This window comes from Microtus pennsylvanicus, chromosome 11 (genome assembly GCF_037038515.1).
Source record: "Microtus pennsylvanicus isolate mMicPen1 chromosome 11, mMicPen1.hap1, whole genome shotgun sequence".
NCBI classification, from domain to species: Eukaryota; Metazoa; Chordata; class Mammalia; order Rodentia; family Cricetidae; genus Microtus; species Microtus pennsylvanicus.
Window position 1 is genome coordinate 34,345,489 of NC_134589.1, and position 22,898 is coordinate 34,368,386.

Sequence of the window (22,898 nt, forward strand, 5' to 3'; positions counted from 1 at the left end):
GGGAGTGGAAGGCAGCTGCTAAAACGCAGCTGTGCTGAAGTCCTGGGTTCCACTCTCAACAGATCATAGTATGGGCATATAACTCATGTCTGTAATCCCTGTACTTGGGAAGCTGAGAGATCAAAAGTTCAAAGTCAATCTCATAGCAAATCGGAAGCTAGCCTGGGCTACAAAAAAAAAAACACACACCGAACATCTAAATTTTCAAATTCTGAAACCACCCTATCACCGTTATATGTGTCTGACTTGAACTTCTAGAGTGTTACTTTCATTACTGCTTGACTCAGTTGCTTGAGGTTTTGGTTTTTTGTTTTGTTTTGTTTGTTTGTTTTTCAAGACAGGGTTTCTCTGTGTAGCTCTGGCTGTGCTGAAATTCACTCTGTAGACCAGGCTGGCCTCAAACTCAGAGATTTGCTTGCCTCTGCTTCCAAGTGCTGGGATTGAAGGCGTGTACCCCCACCTCCCAGTGCTTGATTTTTTTCTTTTTTCTTTTTGATAGTTCATCTTGATTACCCTAAAGGTGATCAGCAATAGCAAGCCATCACAAGTTGCAGGGTTTTTTTTTTTTTTTTTTTGCTAGCTAATCTGCTAGCAATGTTTTTAACAGCTGTGCCAAGGCTTTCCCTATGGAATGGGTAGTATGAGTATCCTGGACTAAATGAGAGATCTATGTTGCTTTAGCAGATCTCAGTCCCCAAACCAGGCAGTGCTGGTGCAATTTTAATACCAGCATTCAAGAGGTAGAGGCAGGGAGATCTCTGTGAGTTCGAGGCCAGCCTGGTCTACAAGAGCTAGTTCCAGGACAGGCTCCAAAGCTACAGAGAAACCCTGTCTTGAAAAACAAACAAAAAACCCAACAACAACAAACAAACAAACAAACAGCCCAGAATGGTCCCCTAGGCTCATCTGTTTGAATACTTGGTTCCTAATTGGTGGAACTGTTTGGGAACTGATGAGGACGTGTGGGCTTTAGCAGGCTGGAGGAGGTGTCACTGGGTTAAGCTTTGGGGTTTCAAAAGTGCCATTCCCAGTGGGATCTTTGCCTCTTGATTGTGGATGAAGATGTAAGCTCTCGCTTCTTCCTGCTGCTCTTCTGAAGAGGCGAGCAGGTTTTTGCCCCCCCCCTTTCATAAACTCCACACTCAAGCTCTATCTGCACAGGGTATTTGTCTCCTGCCCAAGGTCCTCACCCACCAAGGTCCCAACTTGCGCAGTAATCATAACATGTGTGTAGAAGAATGAAAACAGATCCATATCTATCAACATGCACAAAACTCAGTTCAAATGGATCAAAGACCAACATAAAGTCAGCCACACTGAACCTTATAGAAGAGATAGTGGGAAGTACACTTTAAGACACCGGCACAGAAGACCATTTCCCAGTAGCACAGACACTGAGAAAAACAATTAATAAACGGACCTCCTAAAACTGAAAAGCTTCTGTAAAGCAAAAAACATGGTCAACAAGACAAAATGACAGCCTACAGAATGGGAAAAGATATTCACTAACCCCACATCAGACAGAGGTCTGATCTCCAAAATATACAAAGAACTCAAGAAATTGGTCATCAAAAGAACAAATAATCCAATAGAAAAATGGAATACAGACCTAAACAGAGAACTCTCAACAGAGGAATCTAAAATGGCTAAAAGACACTTTTAAATCTTCAACAACCTTAGTCAACAGAGAAATGCAAATCAAAACAACTCTGAGATTCCATCTTACACCTATAAGAATGGCCAAGATCAAAAACACTGATGACAACTTATGCTGGAGAGGTTGTGGGGTAAAGAAAACACTCCTGTATTGCTGGTGGGAATGCAAGCTGGTACAACTCCTTTGGATGTCAGTGTGGAGATTTCTCAGAAAATTAGGAAACAACCTTCCTCAAGACCCAATAATATCACTTTTGGGTATACACCCAAAGGATGCTTAATTGTGCCACAAGGACATGTGCTCAACTATGTCCACAGAAGGATTGTCTGTCATAACCAGAACCTGGAAACAACTTAAATGCCCATCAACCGAAAAATGGATGAGGAAAACGTGGCACATTTACACAATGGAGTACTACACAGCAGAAAAAAATAACGACATACTGAATTTTTCAGGAAAATGGGTGGAGCTAAAAACATCATATTGAGTGAGGTATCCCAGACCCAGAAAGACAAATATCATATGTACTCACTCATAAGTGGTTTTTAGATATAAAGCAAAGAAAACCAGCTTACAAATCACAATCCCAGAAAACCTAGACAACAATGAGGACCCTAAGAGAGACATACATGGATCTAATCTACATGGGAAGTAGAAAAAGAAAAGATCTCCTGAGTAAATTGGGAGCATGGAGGTTGTGGAGAAAGTGGTACACTCATCCATTGCTGGTGGGAATGCAAACTTGTGCAACCACTCTGGAAAGCAGTGTGGCGGTTTCTCAGGAAATTCGGGATCAACCTACCCCTGGACCCAGCAATACCACTCTTGGGAATATACCCAAGAGAGGCCTTATCATACAACAAAAGTATATGCTCTACGATGTTCATAGCAGCATTGTTTGTGATAGCCAGAACCTGGAAACAACCTAGATGCCCTTCAACGGAAGAATGGATGAAGAAAGTATGGAATATATACATATTAGAGTACTACTCAGCAGTAAAAAAACAAGGACTTCTTGACTTTTGCATGCAAATGGATGGAAATAGTAAACACTATCCTGAGTGAAGTAAGCCAGACCCAAAAAGAGGATCATGAGATGTGCTCACTCATATTTGGTTTCTAGCCATAAACAAAGGACATTGAGCCTATAATTAGTGATCCTAGAGAAGCTAAATAAGGAGAACCCAAAGAAAAACATATAGGCATCCTCCTGAATATTAACCTTCAGCAGGCGATGAAAGGAGACAGAGACAGAGACCCAATTTGGAGCACCAGACAGAAATCTCAAGGTCCAAATCAGGAGCAGAAGGAGAGAGAGTACGAGCATGGAACTCAGGACCGCGAGGGTGCACCCACACACTGAGACAATGGGGATGTTCTATCGGGAACTCACCAAGGCCAGCTGGCCTGGGTCTGAAAAAACCTGGGATAAAACCGGACTTGCTGAACATAGTGGACAATGAGGACTACTGAGAACTCAAGAACAATGGCAGTGGATTTTTGATCATACTGCACGTACTGGCTTTGTGGGAGCCTAGGCAGTTTGGATGCTCACCTTACTAGATCTGGATGGAGGTGGGTGGTCCTTGGACTTCCCACTGGGCAGGGAACCCTGATAGCTCTATGGGCTGACAAGGGAGGGGAACTTGATTGGGGGAGGGGGAGGGAAATGGGAGGAGGTGGCAGGGAAGAGACAGAAATCTTTAATAAATAAATAAACGGAAAAAAAAGAACAAGAAAAAAAAAGATTTTTAGCTTCATTTATGTGTATGTGTCTACATGAGCATAAGCCATGCATATGTAGGTGTCCCTTGAGGCAGCAGAGCCCATATGACCTCCTCAAGCTGCAGTTTCAGATAGTTGTAGCCACCAGACATTTATTCCGGGAACCAAACTCGAGTCCTCGGGAAAGGGAGTAAGTGCTGTTAATGACTTCATCCCCTAATCAGCTGTTTAGGGGGTACATGTTTCTTATAATACTATGGGTCGTTAGTCAAAATTCATTGATTGGCATGTAGGTGTCCATTTTTTAAGCAGAAAACTATCTGCAGTTCTGTAGTTTTTGCCCTGTAAATAATTTGACTGATAAGGTATGTTCTCTGTCCCCCTTCTCCCTTCCTTCCTTTTCATTGTTGTTTTTATCTTTTTTTTCTTCTATTTTTGTCCACTTTATTTTTTATTTATTATTTATTTTCTTTTTTTTATATTTATTGAGCTCTACATTTTTCTCTGCTCCCCTCCCTCCTTCAGCCCTCCCACAAGGTCCCCATGCTCCCAATTTACTCTGGACTTCTTGTCTTTTTCTACTTTCTACTTCCCATGTGGATTAGATCTATGTAAGTCTTTCTTAGTGTCCGCATTTTTGTCTAAGTTCTCTGGGATTGTGGTTTGTAGGCTGGCTTTCTTTGCTTTATGTTTAAAAACCACCTATGAGTGAGTACATATGATAATTGTCTTTCTGGGTCTGGTTACCTCACTCAAAACAATGTTTTCCAGCTCCATCCATTTTCCTGCAAAATTCAAGATGTCATTATTTTTTTGTCTGCTGTGTAGTACTCCATTGTGTAAATGTAACACATTTTCTTATCCATTCTTCAATTGAGGGGCATTTAGGTTGTTTCCAGGTTCTGGCTATCAACACAGTTGAGCACATGTCCTTGTGGCATGATTGAGCATCCTTTGGATATATACCTAAAAGTGGTATTACTGGGTATTGAGGAAGGTTGTTTCCTAATTTTCTGAGAAATCTCCACACTGACATCCAAAGGGGTTGTACCAGCTTGCATTCCCAACCAGGATTGCAGAAGTGTTCCCTTTTCCCCACAACCTCTCCAGCATAAGTTGTCATCAGTGTTTTTGATCTTGCCATTCTTTATTTATTTATTTATTCAGTATCCTGCTTATAGGCCAGACGAGGGCACCAGACCCCATCACAGATGGTTATGAGCCACCACATGGTTGCTAAAAATTGAACTCAGGACCTCTGGAAGAGCAGTCAGTGCTCTTAACCGCTGAGCCATCTCCCCAGCCCCATCTTGGCCATTCTTACAGGTGTAAGTTCGAATCTCAGAGTTGTTTTGATTTGCATTTCTCTGATGACTAAGGATATTGAGCATTTCCTTAAGTGTCTTTCAGCCATTTTAGATCCTCTGTTGAGAGCTCTCTGTTTAGGTCTGTAGTCCATTTTTTTTATTGGATTATGTGTTCTTTTGGTGTCCAATTTCTTGAGTTCTTTGTATATTTTAGAGATCAGACCTGTCTGATGTGGGGTTAGTGAAGATCTTTTCCCATTCTGTAGGCTGTCGTTTTGTCTTGTTAACCATGCCCTTTGCTGTACAGAAGCTTTTCAGTTTCAGGAGGTCCCATTTATTAATTGTTTCTTTCAGTGTCTGTGCTGCTGGGGTTATATTTAGTAAGTGGTCTCCTGTGCCAATGCGTTCAAGTGTACTTCCCACTTTCTCTTCTGTAAGGTTCAGTGTGGCTGGCTTTATGTTGAGGTCTTTGATCCTTTTGGACTTGAGTTTTGTGCATGGTGATAGATATGGATCTATTTTCATTCTTCTACATGTTGATATCCAATTATGCCAGCACCACTTGTTAAATATGCTTTCTTTTTTTCCATTTGATATTTTTAGTTTCTTTGTCAAAATTTTTTTTTTTTCTCTTTTGAGATAGGGTTTCTACACAGCCCTGGAGCTTCTCGTGCTCTGAAGACCAGGCTGGCCTCAGGCCCAGAGAGATCTACCTGCCTCTGCTTCCCAAAAGACTCTGCAGCCCTAGCTAGAATAAAACTTGATATGTAGACCTGGCTGGCCTATACCTCAAAAAGATCTGGTCACTTCTGACTCCCCGTGTTGGTATTACTGACCTGTACCACCACCATGCCTGGCCCCAAACACATCCTTTTATACAGTAACTTACACATTCTTGCTGTTCTCTGTTCCCGGTATGCAATGTCCTTGTAAGTCACAAAAAGTGGCAAATGAATTTGGGGTTCAAACATGTCTGTTAGATTTCTGTGCCATTTTTACTAACCAGTCACTTCCTACTATTACACCACTGAGAGCTTGGTGTCTCCAGCTCAATGATCTTTCTGACTGTTCTCATTCATTCCTCACCTTCCTCAGGGGCAGCTGATGCTCCTTCAGGTAGTGTGGGCTGTAACTTCCCATCTTCAGAATGACTTTCCAAATCTGCCACCTGCATTCCTTCCAGGCGACCTCCTTTTGCATTAGCCCTCAAAGAGTGAAAAAACAACATATTTTCAAATGTCTAATAAATGACATAATAATCTATATTTTCTTTTCTTCCTTTTTATTTGTATATAAATTTCATTTAAGATTCAGAATAAAAGGTTATGAAATGGCAAATTAACAAATCCTGTTTATGACAATGTATGGATAGTTCTGCAAAATGTTATCAGTAGGGGACAAAGACAAGATATGCGGGACTTCTCTACTGTTTCTTAAAATGGTTTGTCAATCAATAATTATCCTTTAGAATAGATATAAACACAAGTTCTCACGACTGTTGAGAGACAGAGAAGCACTCGTGAGTAAGAAATCAAGGTGCACTACAGGTAAAGACTGTCACAGTTGCTCCATATGCATAGAGCAGAGAAGGCACAACATACATGAAGAGCTGAGAGGAGCAGGACTGCGTGAGGGCAGGGGCAGAAACAAGAATGAGGACATTTTCACTGGAACTACGTTATCATCATCATCATTATTATTATTTTGTCTTATTACTACAAATGTAGCAAGGAGGAAGACAAGACACAGGCAGGTGAGCATCCACATGAAGCAGGCTGACACTATTCCTAACTAGCTCACTGTGGCGGTTTGAATGCTTCATCTCCAGTTAGTGGAACAGTTTGGGAAGGATCAGGAGGAAGTGTGTCCTTGATGAAGAAGGATTAAAAGCTGACACCAGGCCCAGTTTCTGTCTCTCTCACTTGCAGCCTGAGAATCTAATTTAAGCTCTCAACTCCTGCTCCAGCACCATACCTGTCTGTGTCCCACAATGATGATCTTGGACTAACCTTCTAAAACTGTAAACAAACTCCCAATTAAATGCTTCCATTTAATTTTAATTTTATTTTATTGGTTTTTCGATACAGGGTTTCTCGGTCGCTTTTGGAGCCTGTCCTGGAACTAGCTCTTGTAGACTAGGCTGGTCTCGAACTCACAGATATCCGCCTGCCTCTGCCTCCCAAGTGCTGGGATTAAAGGCGTGCGCCACCGCCGCCCAGCATGCTTTTATTTTATAAGATTTGCCTTGGTCATGGTGTCTCTTCACAGCAATAAAGCAGTAATTAAGACACTCACCTTCTACTTTAATGCCTTTTTTTCCCTTCCCTTTTTGAGAAAGCAGAGAATTTCAACAGGGATGCTTATAGCCAGCATGGGTAAGGGTTTGTTTGTTAAGAGTATAGTTACCTTACCACTAGAAGACTCTCTTCACTGTCAACTACAAACTATTTTTAAACTTGAAGGGGTGAGGGACAGGCATGTCTCACTTTCATGACAAGGTGTTGATGGGCCCAATCTTGTTAGAAAGTCCAGCTGCTATAAAAGAACTTTGAACTTTTACACAAAATTTTATGTTCCACACATATGTATATGTGTGTGTATATATATGAATATAACACAGAATTGTTATAACTAAATGATACAGAATCTCTATAATAAATTAAAATATGAGCTAAGGCTCAGTGTTTGAAATCACTGGCTACCAGAAGACCTGGTTTGATTCCTAGTATCCATACAGCAGCTTACAGATGTCTGTGGCTCTAGTACCAGGAATACAACACTCTCTTCTGGCCTCCATGGGCACCAGACATACACGCAGACAAAATGTCCACACATCAAAAAATTTTAAAGTAAAATAAATAAAAAAGAAAAAAAAGAAAATTAGTTGTATCTTTAACTTGAAAGAAATGTATATATCAGGCTAGGTGATAGGGAAGTTAAGTTTCCTGGTTGCCTGCCACGTAAGGAAGACGCAACACCGGAGCTCTTCTTGCAGGCAGTTTATTCAGGACCTTTTTCACAGCAAGCTTTCTCCTCTCTCTCTTTCTCTCTCTCCCCGGGAAAACCTCTCCCAGCCCTTAAAAAGGCACAGGCCGCCAACCCCGGATTGCCAGGTGGGCACTGCCCATAGGTCCACGCATATGCAAGCAGCTGACAATCATTGCGTGATAATAGCATGAATCAGGCCTTAGCCATAATAGAAGTTGATTATCATAGAGAGCACTTGCTTTCGGGATCGCGGAGGGTGGAAGCCAGTGCCATCAGGTGCGGCTCCATGCAGCTCTCTACAGTTGCCCCTCCACTAAAAGCCTCCTCCCCACCCCTAATAATGAGAACTGAACCATGGCTACAGCAATGTACATGCTAAGATATGCTATACCAAGGAGCTGACTCTCCAGGCAATTTTGAAGATTTTATTTTGAGTCAAGATCTTGCTAGGTTGCCCAAAGAGGCTCCCAACTTTCAATCCTCTGGCCTTCTGTCTCCTCAGCAGCTGTGACACAAGAGTTTGTACCATGCCAGGCTCTCTAGTGACTTTCTTTTCTACTGTTGAACCTTGAGTTACAAACAAAATTAAGCCTCCATCTGTCCTTCTGGATTTGGTAATCAGCCAACATAAGATGATGGTCTTTCTATAAAGACCCTTCCAAAGTTTCCTCAGAAAACTATTCCATTATCTAAATTAGAAAGATACTTAATGTTTATGTGACAGCAGAGGAACACTGAGGGCTCAACTAACACATCCACAGTCAACACATTCTTTATATACTCAATACTTCTGAGGGCTCAACTAACACATCCACAGTCAACACATTCTTTATATACTCAATACTTCTGAGGGCTCAACTAACACATCCACAGTCAACACATTCTTTATATACTCAATACTTCTGAGGGCTCAACTAACACATCCACAGTCAACACATTCTTTATATACTCAATACTTCTGAGGGCTCAACTAACACATCCACAGTCAACACATTCTTTATATACTCAATACTTCTGAGGGCTCAACTAACACATCCACAGTCAATACATTCTTTATACACTCAATACTTGACATGATGGGCTCTGAATAAAGATAAACATGTTGATCACCATTTATCATATCTTAAAATTCTAACTAGCATTTTAGAGGATGATTTCAAAACATAGAAAAAGAGTGAGATAAAAGCAGTGCTTTTAAAACAGTTAATTAAGCCAGGCATGTGGCTCATGCCTGTAATCGCAGCACTAGGGAGGCTAAGGCAAAAGGATTAAGAGCTGAAAGCTATCCTGGGTTATATGAGACCCAGTCTCAAATCAAACAAACAAAAATAACAGTAATCATCAATACAATTACTGGAAATACTTTACTGAACACAAATAAGTGACACACTTTTTTTTAATGACCCATGGCCCCTGGAAGAATGCATGACAGACTAAAATGCAAGGCATCATGTAAAGCTGAAACACACATACATCTCAGGTTAGCCTGCTGTGAGCAAAAAAGAGCCCTAAGCTAGCTGTGGTGGCTCACTTCCGTTAAACAGTACTCATGAAGCTGAGGCAGGAGGACTGCTGTCATTCTGCAGGGGTTGGGGGAAGGGTAGAAAGAAGAGAGTGACAGAATGACATTTTTAAAAAGGATGACATTTTAATGCAATAAATAAACTTCCTGCACACCTCAAACACTAGCAAAATAGAAATAATTTTGTTCATTATTAGACTTGAAGTTCTAAACAACGAAAGAGTGTTATTTACCCCAAGGCGACCATTTTCCTTCTTTTCTCAACAGTAGGTAAGCCATTGAAAACTGCAACCACCACAGCATCAGAATCCAAAGCTTTGCATTGTCGGTCTTCACTTTTGGGCAGAATATCCCCAATGATGCTATGTGTCAGGGCTCGGGGAGAGTTGTGTCTGTTCCCAGACTGAGAGCTTCCCGGGGAGCCTTCGGGAAAGGAGAAGAAGACAGTGAACATGAAAGCCTCTAGGTGTAGAAAATTACTTTATGTGCATAATTTTTGTAATTTTGAAAATTTTAAATGTGGGACTGGAGAGATGGCTCAGTAGTTAGGAGCACTGGCTGCTCTTCCAGAGGACCCAGGTTCAGTTCTTAGCACTGACATGGCAGCTCACAACTGTCTGTAACTCCTGTTGCAAAGGATTCAACGCCCTCATACAGGCAAACCAATGTGCATGAAAAAGAAATTTAAAAAAATTTTTTAATATAAGTGTAGTTTTGCCTGCATGTATGAATGTGTACCACGTGTGCCTGTGTTAATAGAGGCCAGAAGAGGGCATCAGATCCCCTGGAAGTAGAGCTACAGATAGTTGTGAGTCACCATGTGGGTGTTGGTAATCAAATCCAGGACCTCTGCATGAACAAAAAAGTGCTCTAAACCATAAGCCATTTATACTTCCAGCCTTCTATATGTACATTTTAAACTAGGTTAAAACTTCAAAAAATGAAAAAGCCATCCCAATCTTTTTGACTAGTTACTTAAATATTAACAAGTGCAAAATATATAGTTAAATACTGTTCTGATTTGAGATCAAGAAACTTCAAATACTAGAGCCCAGGGACTAAGTCAGCAATTCCAGAACTAGGGTGGCTAAGAAAGGAAAATCATGAGTTAAAACATAAAAATAAGACAAAAGAAAAAAATAAACTCGAAAAGAAAACAAATAAAAGGTCCCACAAAATCAGAAGTTCAGCTATACTTTTAGCATCTTTGGTGCCTTTCAAGGATAAAGCTACAATTTCCAAGCATGTGCCCAGCAAAATTATATTACGAATCCTATATTTACCTTCAGACAAAGCCTGGCAGTCTCCCTTTGAACGGCTGCTTTCTCCAGAGTCCATAGCTCTTCGGAGTGATAGACTGCCTGCTATGGCCCGAGCTGACTTGGGTGAATTCTTCTTATTTGTGGCTACAAAAACATTAAAAAGCATTTCTGAATATGATAAAATATCACATAACTCACTATATAGTCAAAGAAATGTCTAATCCTCATCACATGTGGATGGTTTTTGTCTACAATGTCCAAAACAATAAGGCACTCTGTGGTCCTGACAGTTTACTTAGCATTCTGCGACAAAAATATTTCTATTTTGTTTCTTGTCAAACAGAATTTTTTTTTTGTTTTTTTTGTTGTTTGGTTTTTCGAGACAGGGTTTCTCTGTGGCTTTGGAGCCTGTCCTGGAACTAGCTCTGTAGACCAGGCTGGTCTCGAACTCACAGAGATCCTCTTGCCTCTGCCTCCCGAGTGCTGGGATTAAAGGCATGCGCCACCACCGCCCGGCTCAAACAGAATCTTAATTAACTATGACCTCATTTTGAAAAAGTTGTATCAATTAAGACAATGAAGTGTAAACAAAAATATAACCCTTTAATGCAGTGGTTCTCAACCTTCATAACGCTACAACCCTTTAATACAGTTCTTCATGCTGTTATGACCCCCAACAATAAAATTATTTTGTTGCTACTTTATAACTTTAATTTTGCTACTGTTATGAATTGTATTGTAAATATCTAATATGCGGACTATCTGTTATGCAACCCCTAAAGCAGTAATGCCCACAAGTTGAGAACTGCTGCTCTAATCTAAACAATTGGAAACTGTTGCTTGATTCGATCAAAAAGTAATCAATGCTGAATCTGAAACAGATCATAAGTATAATACTTCAAAATATTTGTGACCAAATCAAAAACTGTGACAAAAGCAGTAATGATAACAAAATGTAGAGCCTAAAATAACCAGGAGAGGGCGAGGTAGGGAGGAGACACAGCATGGGACAGTAACGTCACCACCACCACAGCAAGGACTAATCAGTTGTGCAGGCACACTCAGGAAATCACCAAAATAATAAATAATAAAATGATGGCAAGAAGCAGAAAGACTGTGAATTCAGAGCCAGCCTGGGTTATGTGAGATCCGTCTCAAAAAACCAAACCAAAGGGGCTTGAGAGACAGCTCTGTGGCTAAGAGCACTGACTGTTCTTTCAGAGGACCTGGGTTCAATTCCTATCACCCACACGGCAGCTCACAACTGTCTATAACTCCAGTTTTTGGGGATCTGAAAAGGGCACCTTCACACCAATGCACATAAAATAAATTTAAATAAATTATATATATATAAACTGAAAAGCACAGGAGATTTATTGACAACAGGGTTAGCACATCTGGCTTTGTCCTAAAGAATATGATTTAAAAAAAATCACAAAATTTTAAAATAAACTTTTTAAAAAGACTTTTTATTTATTCATTTACTTATTGTGTATACAGTGTTCTGCCTGCATTATCACTGCAGAAGGCACCAGATCTCATTACATATGGTTGTGAGACACCATGTGATTGCTGGGAATTAAACTCAAGACCTCTGGAAGTGCTCTTATCCTCTCCAGCCTCTCAAAATAAACTTTAAAAAACTATTCCTATCAAAAACAACACACACCAAAGACTATACAACTCAGTGAACTCCTATACAGTGGAGCTTCACATTTGATTTTATGCTTTTAGCACTGAATATATTTTATGCACTTATCTACCACTAAAACCAAAAGTCTATGACAGAATTAGAACTTTAAAAAAATTAGCTTAACCAAAAAAACAAAAACAAACAAACAAAAAATTGGATGGGTATTGGTGGCGCACATCTTTAATCCCAGGACTCAGGAGGCAGACCAGGCAGATCTCTGTGTGGTCTACAAAGCGAGTCGCAGGACAGCTAGGGCACAGAGAAACCCTGTCTTGAAAAACAAAATAGCTTTATATCCTTTTTAAAGACCTGTGATGTTTTCATTTGCAAGTTTTTTTTATAACAAAGTTTATAAAATAAAACAGAAACCTATCTCTTTTACAGTATGAAAAAGGACAAAGTACTTGGAAACACTTAAAGACTCACATATCAAAAACTGTCACACATTATGAAAAGAAAATAAATGAATGACATTTATGACATGAATGACAGCTTTGTGTTCAGACGGAGACAGTATTGCTAAAGTCACACTTCTAAAATTAATCTACAGACTTAACACAATCTATGTAGAAATGCCTTTTAAATTATTGTTTACCTAGGGTCTGGAAAGATGGCTAGGCTGATAAGGGACCTTGGCCATCTCCGAGAGATCTAGAACAGCAAAAGTAACCCCGAAAGGTTACTCAATGGTAACAGAAAAAGGTGTGGTTCTCCTTCTTCCTCCAGGATTGTAGGTCTGCGAGGAGGGAGCCAAAGTAGGAACAGGGTTGGGATGGCTGGAGCATACAATGGTGACAGCCCTGGGGAGATGACTTCAGGGAATAAGGAGCCTGGGGACAAGCCCTAGTCTACATTAAGTGGAATGACTCTATCCTAAGGTTCCGTGGCAGTAGGGGAATGGCAAAGTGCCTAGTACAAGTCTTAGTTACCGTATGTGCAGTGGGGGAAAGCTGCTAGCAGGAAATGGTCGCTAGAGATAAATCAACTCTACTTCTAAGTGTGCACTCAAAATAAAAAACATATTATCTACATGGTAATTTATAACACATGTTCACAGTACATTATGCTACATCAGTGATTATAGTCAAGAAGCGCAAATGCGCTATCAACTGTTAGCGGATAAACAGTATGTGGTACAGCTATATAACAAAATACAATATCCTTGACCAGCAAAAAGAACAAATTATTATTAACTCATAACATGTACAAACCTTGAAAGTATATGTGAAATGGAAAAACACACACATAAAAGACCTCATTTGGACTGACATCATGGTATATAACTGAAATCCCTAAACTGGGTAAGCTGAGGCAGAAGGATCAATCAGGAGTTTCATGCCAGCCTGGGCTACACAACAAAAGTCTATCTTGAATATAAATGAAAAACAGAATTCTATTTCTACATTAATTGGGAAGACTAGTTTAAAAAAAAACAACAGAAAATGGTAAGTGCTGTGAACATGTGGAGAACTGGAACCTGTGCTCTGCTGAAAGTGTAGCTAAGGAAAATATCACAGAAGCTCCACACCTGGCCCCAAAAGCTAAGGACAGGATAATCCAGCAATGTCAATCAGAGTTTAAAAGGGGGTTCAAAAGAAAAATATGTTTAGAGAAGAAAGTGTCCAAAGGATGAATGAATGGATAAACATGTGCTCTCTATATACAATAGAGTAGGATTCTGCCATTAAAGAGGAAGCTCTGAAAGATGCTATCATATGGATGAACCTTGAAGATACATGAAAAAAGAAGGCAATCACAGAAAACCCCAAATGTCAAATGCTGCAACAGTTCCAATCATATGTGACACCTAACAGAGTCACTCACAGACACAGAGAGCAAAGCCCCAATCCTCAGGTTCCAGGAGTGGAGGAATGGAGGAATGGGGAATGCCTATAAATGGGTGCAGCTTCAGTGTGGAGTGAGGAGCGTTCTTAGAGGTGGACGGTGGCGAGGCACACACAGTAATGCCAAAGCGCCCAATGCTTCTCTACTGTGAGACCAAAATGGGAAATTTTGTATAACATACACTTTACCCAAAATTTTAACACATGTGATTCCCCAGCTAAAGGTTAAAATGTCAAATTTTACGTTATCCACCCTTTACCATAATTTGAAAGACTTTTTTCTAGCATATATGATTTGAGAAATAAACACACATAGGCAGTGCCCAACACCAAACTCTCTCAATCCACCCAGCCCATCAGATGCTCCTCAGTTCACATCTAACTTGTTAAAGCTTTCTTTCATGTCAGATCTAACTGGTGTGCTCTTCCACTCAAACTTTATGTTGATACTTCTCAAAAGTATAAAGCAGAGGTAGTAATACTGCTTTTTAGAATGTTTGCTTTAAATTTTTTAAGTAATTTATTTTTATTTTATGAACATTGATTGTTTTGCTTGCATGTATGTCTGAATGAAGATGCACAACCACACCTGCAGGTGCCCAAACAGCATATTCAAACAGAATCCCTGACTCTCACCTTACCCGTTCTGAAACAAATTTTTACCACACACCTCAAACTAGTCTTAATCTCAGGACCTCCTGCTTCCTCTTCTTGCGTGCTAGGATTAGGGTCACACACACACACACACAGAGCACACTTGGCTTTGAACTGCTGCTCGGTGAAGGACAGCACTAATCACTAATTTGCTTAGGCCAAAAAAAAATATTCTCAGTTCCCGTCTTTCTCTCAACTACCCAGGCTTTTATAACTATAACTGTGACAGACCTGAATCCTATTGGCCGAAAACAGACTAGATTCTGCATCTAGAAGAGGACTGGTTACATACTTAGGATGGGACACTCAGTAAGAAAGGGCTGCCAGACTAAGAGCAAGTCTACCTACCATGGCTTTAGCTCCAGATTACATCACAATCTACACACAAGACACTCTAATGGCTGGTATTAAACCTGGAGCTTCTGCTCTGAAGTGTTATCACGTCTTCCTCCACAATGCAGCTTCCTGAATAAGTAAAGAGCTCAAACTCCTTACTGAAGATTCCAAGTTAAACCCTGTCATCTCTGACTTCATCTCTTAGTCGGCCTGCTTTATTCATCATTCCCACTCATGCTAGTCTCCCTTCAAAGAGAACCTTGTACCTGTTTATACAGAACACTGCTTCCCCAAGGCAGCTGAAGGGCTCAGGTCAAATATGTTCTTTACAGACACTTTCTCTAACTACCGCCAAAGAACTAAGCTGTTCTTCATCTACTCCTGCTTCACAGTAGTAAGAATGCATTAAAACTATCTTCATTCATTTATACACAGATGTACTGTCTGATTCTTAACACTACAACTCAGGATCCACAAGGCCAATGAAGTGTCATTTAATGCCAAACATAGACTGAGCAGTCAAAACCCCTTAATTCTCTGTTGCTGAACAATCTTTCTGTACACTGCGAAGATGTGTCTCAGCCAAGGCACCTTCTAATTGGTTTATTAAAGAGCTGACCAGCCGACCACCAGCAACTTGGGCCAGAGCAAGCCTGAGACGGTGAGCTCCACAGGAACAAGATTGAACCAGCTACCTAGGCCGGAGTGGGCCTCAGAAAGCAAGCTCCACGGGAGCGGGAGTGAGAGAAGATCCAGTCCAGGGACATTTGTGGACCAAGAGTGAGCCAGCAACCTGGGCCAGGGCAGACCTAAGACAGCCAACTCCACAGGAACAGTTACAGGGAAGTAACCGCTGATTGAGTGAGCCTGAGCCAGAGCCAGAGCCCACTGCGGGTCCGGATGTGAATCTGGGACGTACAAGGGAGTAGACCTAAACCAGGATCTCTGTGGGTCTGAACATGAATCTGGGACCTCTGAGAGAGGAGGCAGGAACCACAGATCTCTGCGGGTCCAGGTCTGAGTCTGGGACCTCAGAGGGAGTAGGCCTGGGGAGGACCTCTGTGAGTCTGGATTGGTCTGGGATGTAAAAGGGAATAGGCAGGAACCAGAAACCTCTGAGGGGTCTGAGTGTGAGTCTGGAACCTCTGAGGGAGTAAGCCTGAGCCAGGTCCTCTGCAGGTCTGAGCACACCAAAGCCTGGGAACTCCCAGAGAGTAGATCAGAGCCAGAGTGCTTTACAGGACCAACCAGAAGCCAGGGACCTCTGCAGGAATGGATCCAGACCAGGGACCAGAAAAAGTTCCAAAGCCCAGCAGTGGTGGCGCATGCCTTTAATCCCAGCACTCAGGAGGCAGAGGCATGCGGATCTCTGTGAGTTCGAGGTCTACAACAGCTAGTTCAAAGACGGGCTTCAAAGCTACAGAGAAACCTTATCTCAAAAAAACAAAACAAAACAAAAAGTAAGCAAAAGATACAGGTATGAGCTGACAACCTAGGCTAGAGCAGGAATGAGACAGCAAACTCCAAGGGAGTGGAGCAAAGCCCGGGAGTGCTGAGCGACCTCAAGGAACGCGGAGTGACCAACATTATAACCAGAACCGTGGCAGTGACAGTACCACGAGGAACAAGCATCTAAGCCTTGGATTCACTGGTATCTAGAAGATTAATCACCAGAGTCACGGACAGTCCCAATGACACCTATTAGAGGAAAATATGAGTAGAAAAGGTAAGAACACATGCAACACCACAAAGAGCAACACGACACCAGTAAAACCTAAAGACCCTATAACAACAAGACTTGAACAACCAAATATAGTTGAAGCGGAAGAAAATGACCTAAAAAATAACTTCAGGAGAATGTTAGAAACTCATATAGAGGAAATGGGAAATTCCCTCAAAGAAATGGAGGAAAAGACAAACAAAAAATTGGAGGACAGCAGCGAATCCCTTAAAGAAAACCAAGAAAAAGCAATCAAACATATGAAAGAACCTATTCAAGACTTGAAAACTGAAATAGAGACAATAAAAAAAAAACCACACGCACAAGAAATTATAGAAAGAGAAATCATGAAAAAATAATCAGGAACCACAAATGCAAGCATGAACAGCAGAATACAATAGATGGAAGAAAGAATCTCAAGCACTGAAGATATAACAGAAGAAATAAACTCATCAGCCAAAGAAAACATTGAATCTAACGAAAGCTTAACCCTAATATCCAGGAAATATAGGACACCATGAAAAGGCCAAACATAAGAATAATAGGTATAGAAGAAGGAGAAGTTCAATTCAAAAGCACAGAAAATATATTTAAGAAAATCATAGAAGAAAACTTTCCCAACCTAAAGAAAGATATGCCTATGAAGATACAAGAAGCTTACAGAACAAACAGACTGGATCAAAAAAAAAAATCCCTCGCCACATAATAATCAAGACACTAAACATAAAGAATAAAAAAAGAATATTAAGAGCTGCAAAGGAAAAAGGCCAAGTAACATATAAAGGAAGACCTATCAGAATTATACCTGACTTTTCATTGGAGACAATGAAAGCCAGAAGGTCGTGGTTAAGTATTATGCAGACATTAAGAGACCACAGATGCCAGCCCAGACTACTACACCCGGCAAAACTTTCAATCACCACAGAAGGACAAAACAAGATATTCCATGACAAAACCAGATTTAACCAATACCTAGCCACAAGCCCAGCCCTACACAAAATACTAGAAGGAAAATTCCAACCCAAAGAAGTTGGCTACACCAACAAAAACACAGACAATTGATGGTCTCATAGTAGCAAACCTCAAAGAAGGAAAAATGCACAAATTAACATCAACAATGAAAACTAAATTAACAGGAGATAGCAACCACTGGTCATTAATATTCCTTAATATAAATTGACTCAACTCACCTATAAAAAGACACAGGCTAACAGATTGGATACGAAAACAGAATCCATCCTTTTTCTGCATATGAGAAACGCATCTCAACCTCAAAGACAGACATCATCTCAGAGTAAAAGGTTGGGAAAAAATATTCCAATCAAATGGACCTAAGAAACAAGCTGGTGTAGCTATCCTAATATCTAACAAAATAGACTTCAAATTAAACTCAATCAAATGAGACAAGGAAGGACATTTCATATTAGTCACAGGAAAAATCCATCAAGAGGAAATCTCAATACTGAACATCTATGCCCCAAATACAAGGGCACCCTCATGTAAAAGAAATACTTCTAAAGCTTAAATCATACATTAAACCCCACACACTAATAGTGGGAGACATCAACAGTCCATTCTCACCACTGGACAGCTCAGGCAGACGAAAAATGAACAGAGAAATAAGAGAACAGATGTTATGACTCAAATGAACTTAACAGACATAGAGAATATTCCATCCAAACATAAAAGAATATACCTTCTTCCCAGCACCTCATGGAATATTGACCACATAAATAAGCACCTCTTAAAAATTGACCACATAAGCTGGGCGATGGTGGCGCACGCCTTTAATCCCAGCACTCGGGAGGCAGAGGCAGGCGGATCTCTGGGAGTTCGAGACCAGCCTGGTCTACAGAGCTAGTTCCAGGACAGGCTCCAAAGCCACAGAGAAACCCTGTCTCGAAAAACCAAAAAAAAAAAAAACAAAACAAAAAAAAATTGACCACATACTCGATAACAAAACAAACCTCAACAAATACAAAAAAACTGGAATAACCCCATGCATCTTATCAGATCACCATGGTTTAAAACTAGAATTCAACAGCAATACTAATAACAGAAAGCTCAGAAACATGTGGAAATTAAACAATGCTCACCTGAATCATCAATGAGTCAAGAAGGAAATGAAGGGAGAAATTAAAAACTTCCTAAAATTCAATGAAAATGACCACAAAACATACCCAAATTTATGGGACACAATGAAAGAGGTATTCATAGCACTAAATACCTACATAAAGAAACTGGAAAAATCCCACACTAGTGAATTAACAGAACATTTGAAAACTTTAGAACAAACAGAAGCAAATTCACAAAAGAGAACTAGACAGCAGGAAACAATCAAATTGAGAGCTGAAATAAACAAAATAAAAACAAAAAAAATACAAAGAATCAATGAGACAAAGAGTTGGTTCTTTGAGAAAAATCAACAAATTAGACAAACCTTTATCCAAACTAACCAAAAGGCAGAGAAAGAATATCCAAATCAACAAAATCAGAAATGAAAAGGGGGACATAACAACAGACACGGAGGAAAAACAGGGGATCATCAGGTCTTATTTCGAAAATCTGTACTCCACAAAATTGGAAAACTTAAAAGGAAATGGACAACTTTCTGGATAAATATCACTTACCAAAATTAAATCAAGGCCAGATAAGCAAATTAAACAGACCTATAACTGCTGAAGAAATAGAAACAGTCATCAAAAGTCTCCCAACCAACAAAAGCCCAGGACCAGATGGTTTCAGCTCTGAATTCTACAAGACTTTCAAAGAAGAACTAATATCAATACTCCTCAAATTATTCCACACAATAGAAACAGAAGGAATATTACCAAACTCTTTTTTATGAGGCTACAATTACCCTGATACCCAAACCACAGAAAGACATTACTAAGAAAGAAAATTACAGACCAATCTCACTCATGAACACTGATGCAAAAATACTAAATAAAATACTGGCAAATCGAATCCAAGAACACATCAGAACCATTATCCACCATGATCAAGTTGGCTTTACCCCAGGATGCAGGGATGGTTCAACATACAAAAATCTGTCAACATAATACACCATATAAACAAACTAAAAAATAAAAACCACACGATCATCTCATTAGATGCCAAAAAAGCTTTGGACAAAATACAACATCCCTTCATGATAAAGGTCTTGGAGAGAGCAGGAATACAAGGAACACACCTAAACATAATAAAGACAATATACAGCAAGTCAACAGCCAACATAAAACTAAATGAAGAGAAAGTCACAGAGATCCCACTGAAATCAGGAAAAAGACAAGGTTGTCCACTCTCTCCATATCTATTCAATATAGTTCTTGAGGTCCTAGCTAGAGCAATAAGACAACAAAAGGAGATCAAGGGGATACAAATCAGAAAAGAAGTCAAACTCTCACTCTTTACTGATGATATGATAGTTTATATAAGCGACCCCAAAGATTCTACCAAGGAACTTCTACAACTTATAAACATTTTCAGTAATGTAGGAGGATACAAGATTAACTTAAAAAAAAAATCAGTAGCCCTCCTGTACACAGATGATAAAAGTGCTGGGAAAGAAATCAGAGAAACAACACCCTTCACAATAGCCAAAAATAGCATAAAATATCTTGGAGTAACTCTAACCAAACAAGTGGAAGACTTGTATGAAAAGAATTTAAAATCTTTGAAGAAAGAAATTGAAGAAGACACCAGAAAGTAGAAAGATCTCCCATGCTCTTGAGTAGGTAGAATTAATATAGTAAAAATGGCAATATTACCAAAAGCAATCTACAGATTCAAAGCAATGCCCATCAAAATCCCAGCAAAATTTTTCACAGACCTCGAAAGAATGGTACTCAACTTCATTTGGAAAAGCAAAAAACCCAGGATAGCCAAAACAATCCTATGCAATAAAAGAACTTCTGGAGGCATCACAACCCCCAAACTACTACAGAGCTACAGTAATGAACTGAAAACAGCCTGATGCTGGCATAAATACAGACAGGAGGACCAATAGAATCGAATCAAAAGACCCAGATATTAATCCACACACCTTTGAACACCTAATTTTTGACGAAGAAGCAAAAAAATATCAAATGGAAAAAAAGAAAGCATATTTAACAAGTGGTGCTGGCATAATTGGATATCAACATGTAGAAGAATGAAAATAGATCCATATCTATCATCATGCACAAAACTCAAGTCCAGTGGATCAAAGACCTCAACATAAAGCCAGCCACACTGAACCTTATAGAAGAGAAAGTGGGAAGTACACTTAAATGCATTGGCACAGGGAACCACTTCCTAAATATAACCCCAGCAGCACAGACACTGAAAGAAACAATTAATAAATAGGACCTCCTGACTGAAAAGCTTCTGTAAAGCAAAGGGCACAGTTAACAAGACAAAATAACAGCCCACAGAATAGAAAAAGATCTTCAATAACCCTACATCAGACAGAGGTCTGATCTCCAAAATATACAAAGAACTCAAGAAATTGGACACCAAATGATCACATAATCTAATAAAAAAAATGTACTGCAGACCTAAACGTAGAACTCTCAACAGAGGAATCTAAAATGGCTGAAAGACACTTAAGGAAATGCTCAACGTCCTTAGTCATCAGAGAAATGCAAATCAAAACAACTCTGAGATTCCATCTTACACCTGTAAGAATGGCCAAGATCAAAAACACTGATGACAACTTATGCTGGAGAGGTTGTGGGGAAAAGGGAACACTTCTGCATTGCTGGTGGGAGTGCAAGCTGGTACAACCCCTTTGGATGTCAGTGTGGTGATTTCTCAGAAAATTAGGAAACGACCTTCCTCAATACCCAGTAATACCACTTTTAGGTATATATCCAAAGGATGCTCAATCATGCCACAAGGACATGTGTTCAACTATGTCCACAGAAGAAATGTTTGTCATAACCAGAACCTGGAAAAACCTAAATGCCCCTCGACTGAAGAATAGATAAGGAAAATGTGGTACATTTACACAATGAACTTCCACACAGCAGAAAAAAATAACATCTTGAATTTTGCAGGAAAATGGATGGAGCTAGAAAACATCATTCTGAATGAGGTAACCCAGACCCAGAAAGACAATTATCATATGTACTGACTCATAGGTGGTTTTTAAACATAAAGCAAAAAAAAAACCCCGAAAAACAAAAACAAAACAAAACAAAAAAACCCAGCTTACAAATCACAATCCCAGAGAACCTAGGCAACAATGAGGACCCTAAGAGAGACTTACATGGATCTAATCTACATGGAAAGTAGAAAAAGATAAGATGTCCTGAGTAAATAGAGAATATGGGGACCTTGGGAGAAGGTTGAAGGGGGAGGGCAGAGGGAGGAAGGGTAACAGAGAAAAATGTAGAGCTCAATAAAAATCATTTTAAAAAATTAGCTGAACGGCCAATAACTAGGCAGGAGAGGATAGGTGGGATTTCCGGGGAAACTCTGGGAAGAAGAAGGTAGAATCCAGCTAGATGTTGAGGAAATGCTGAGGAGAGGGAACAGGTCACGTGGCAGAACGCAGAATAATATGAATGGGTTAATGTAAATTTTCAGAGCTAGTTGGGAAAAAGCGTGAGCTAAGAAAAAACTTTCATAATTAATAACAAGTCTCCTTGTCATTATTTGGGAGCTGATGGTTCAAAGAAAGTCCTTTCCTATTATATGAAAGAAAATATTAGAATCGGACTGGAAAGTAGCTCAGCTGGTAAAGGCATTCACCATTTTAAAGCCTGACGACCTGAGTTCCATTCCTGGGACCCATGTGTTAAAAGAACTGACTCTACAAAACTGTCTGTCCTCTCATCTCCCGAAGTGTGCAGTGCACCATGTACATCCTCCCTCTCTCTTCCTCCCTCCCTCCCGCTCCCTCTCCCTCCGTCTCTCTCTTTCTCAGTGTAACATGTTGTACATTCTCCCCTTCTCCCCTTCTCTCTCTCTCTCTCTCTCTCTCTCTCTCTCTCTCTCTCTCCCTCCCTCCCTCCCTCCCTCCCTCCCTCTCTCTCTCTCACACACACATATGCACATACACATATACACAAATTCTTTTTAAAAAACGTCAAACAATTTTGGATGGAGAGAAACAAAGGCTATTTTAACTCATAAGGGTAAAAGAGATGACTCTGTGATTAAGAGCACTTACTACTTTTGCAGAGGACCTAGGTGCAAGTCCTAA

The 22,898-nt window shown here is 40.1% G+C and overlaps 1 protein-coding gene across 5 annotated transcripts in view; it reads right to left on the reverse strand.

Moving 5' to 3' along the window:
- Trim37 (tripartite motif containing 37) overlaps nt 1-22,898 on the reverse strand; it is a 123,650-nt gene that overhangs the window by 36,881 nt on the left and 63,871 nt on the right. For 4 of the 5 annotated variants that reach the window (XM_075991200.1, XM_075991201.1, XM_075991202.1 and 1 more), the window contains exons 20-22: nt 10,483-10,605; nt 9,433-9,622; nt 5,776-5,894 (exon numbers count right to left, since the gene is read on the reverse strand). In XM_075991200.1, coding sequence (XP_075847315.1) covers nt 5,776-5,894; nt 9,433-9,622; nt 10,483-10,605 — 432 coding nt within the window. Of the gene's footprint in view, nt 1-5,775; nt 5,895-7,680; nt 8,468-8,689; nt 9,623-10,482; nt 10,606-22,898 lie in introns of those variants that run through there. The other variant, XR_012912317.1, reaches the window with a different exon arrangement.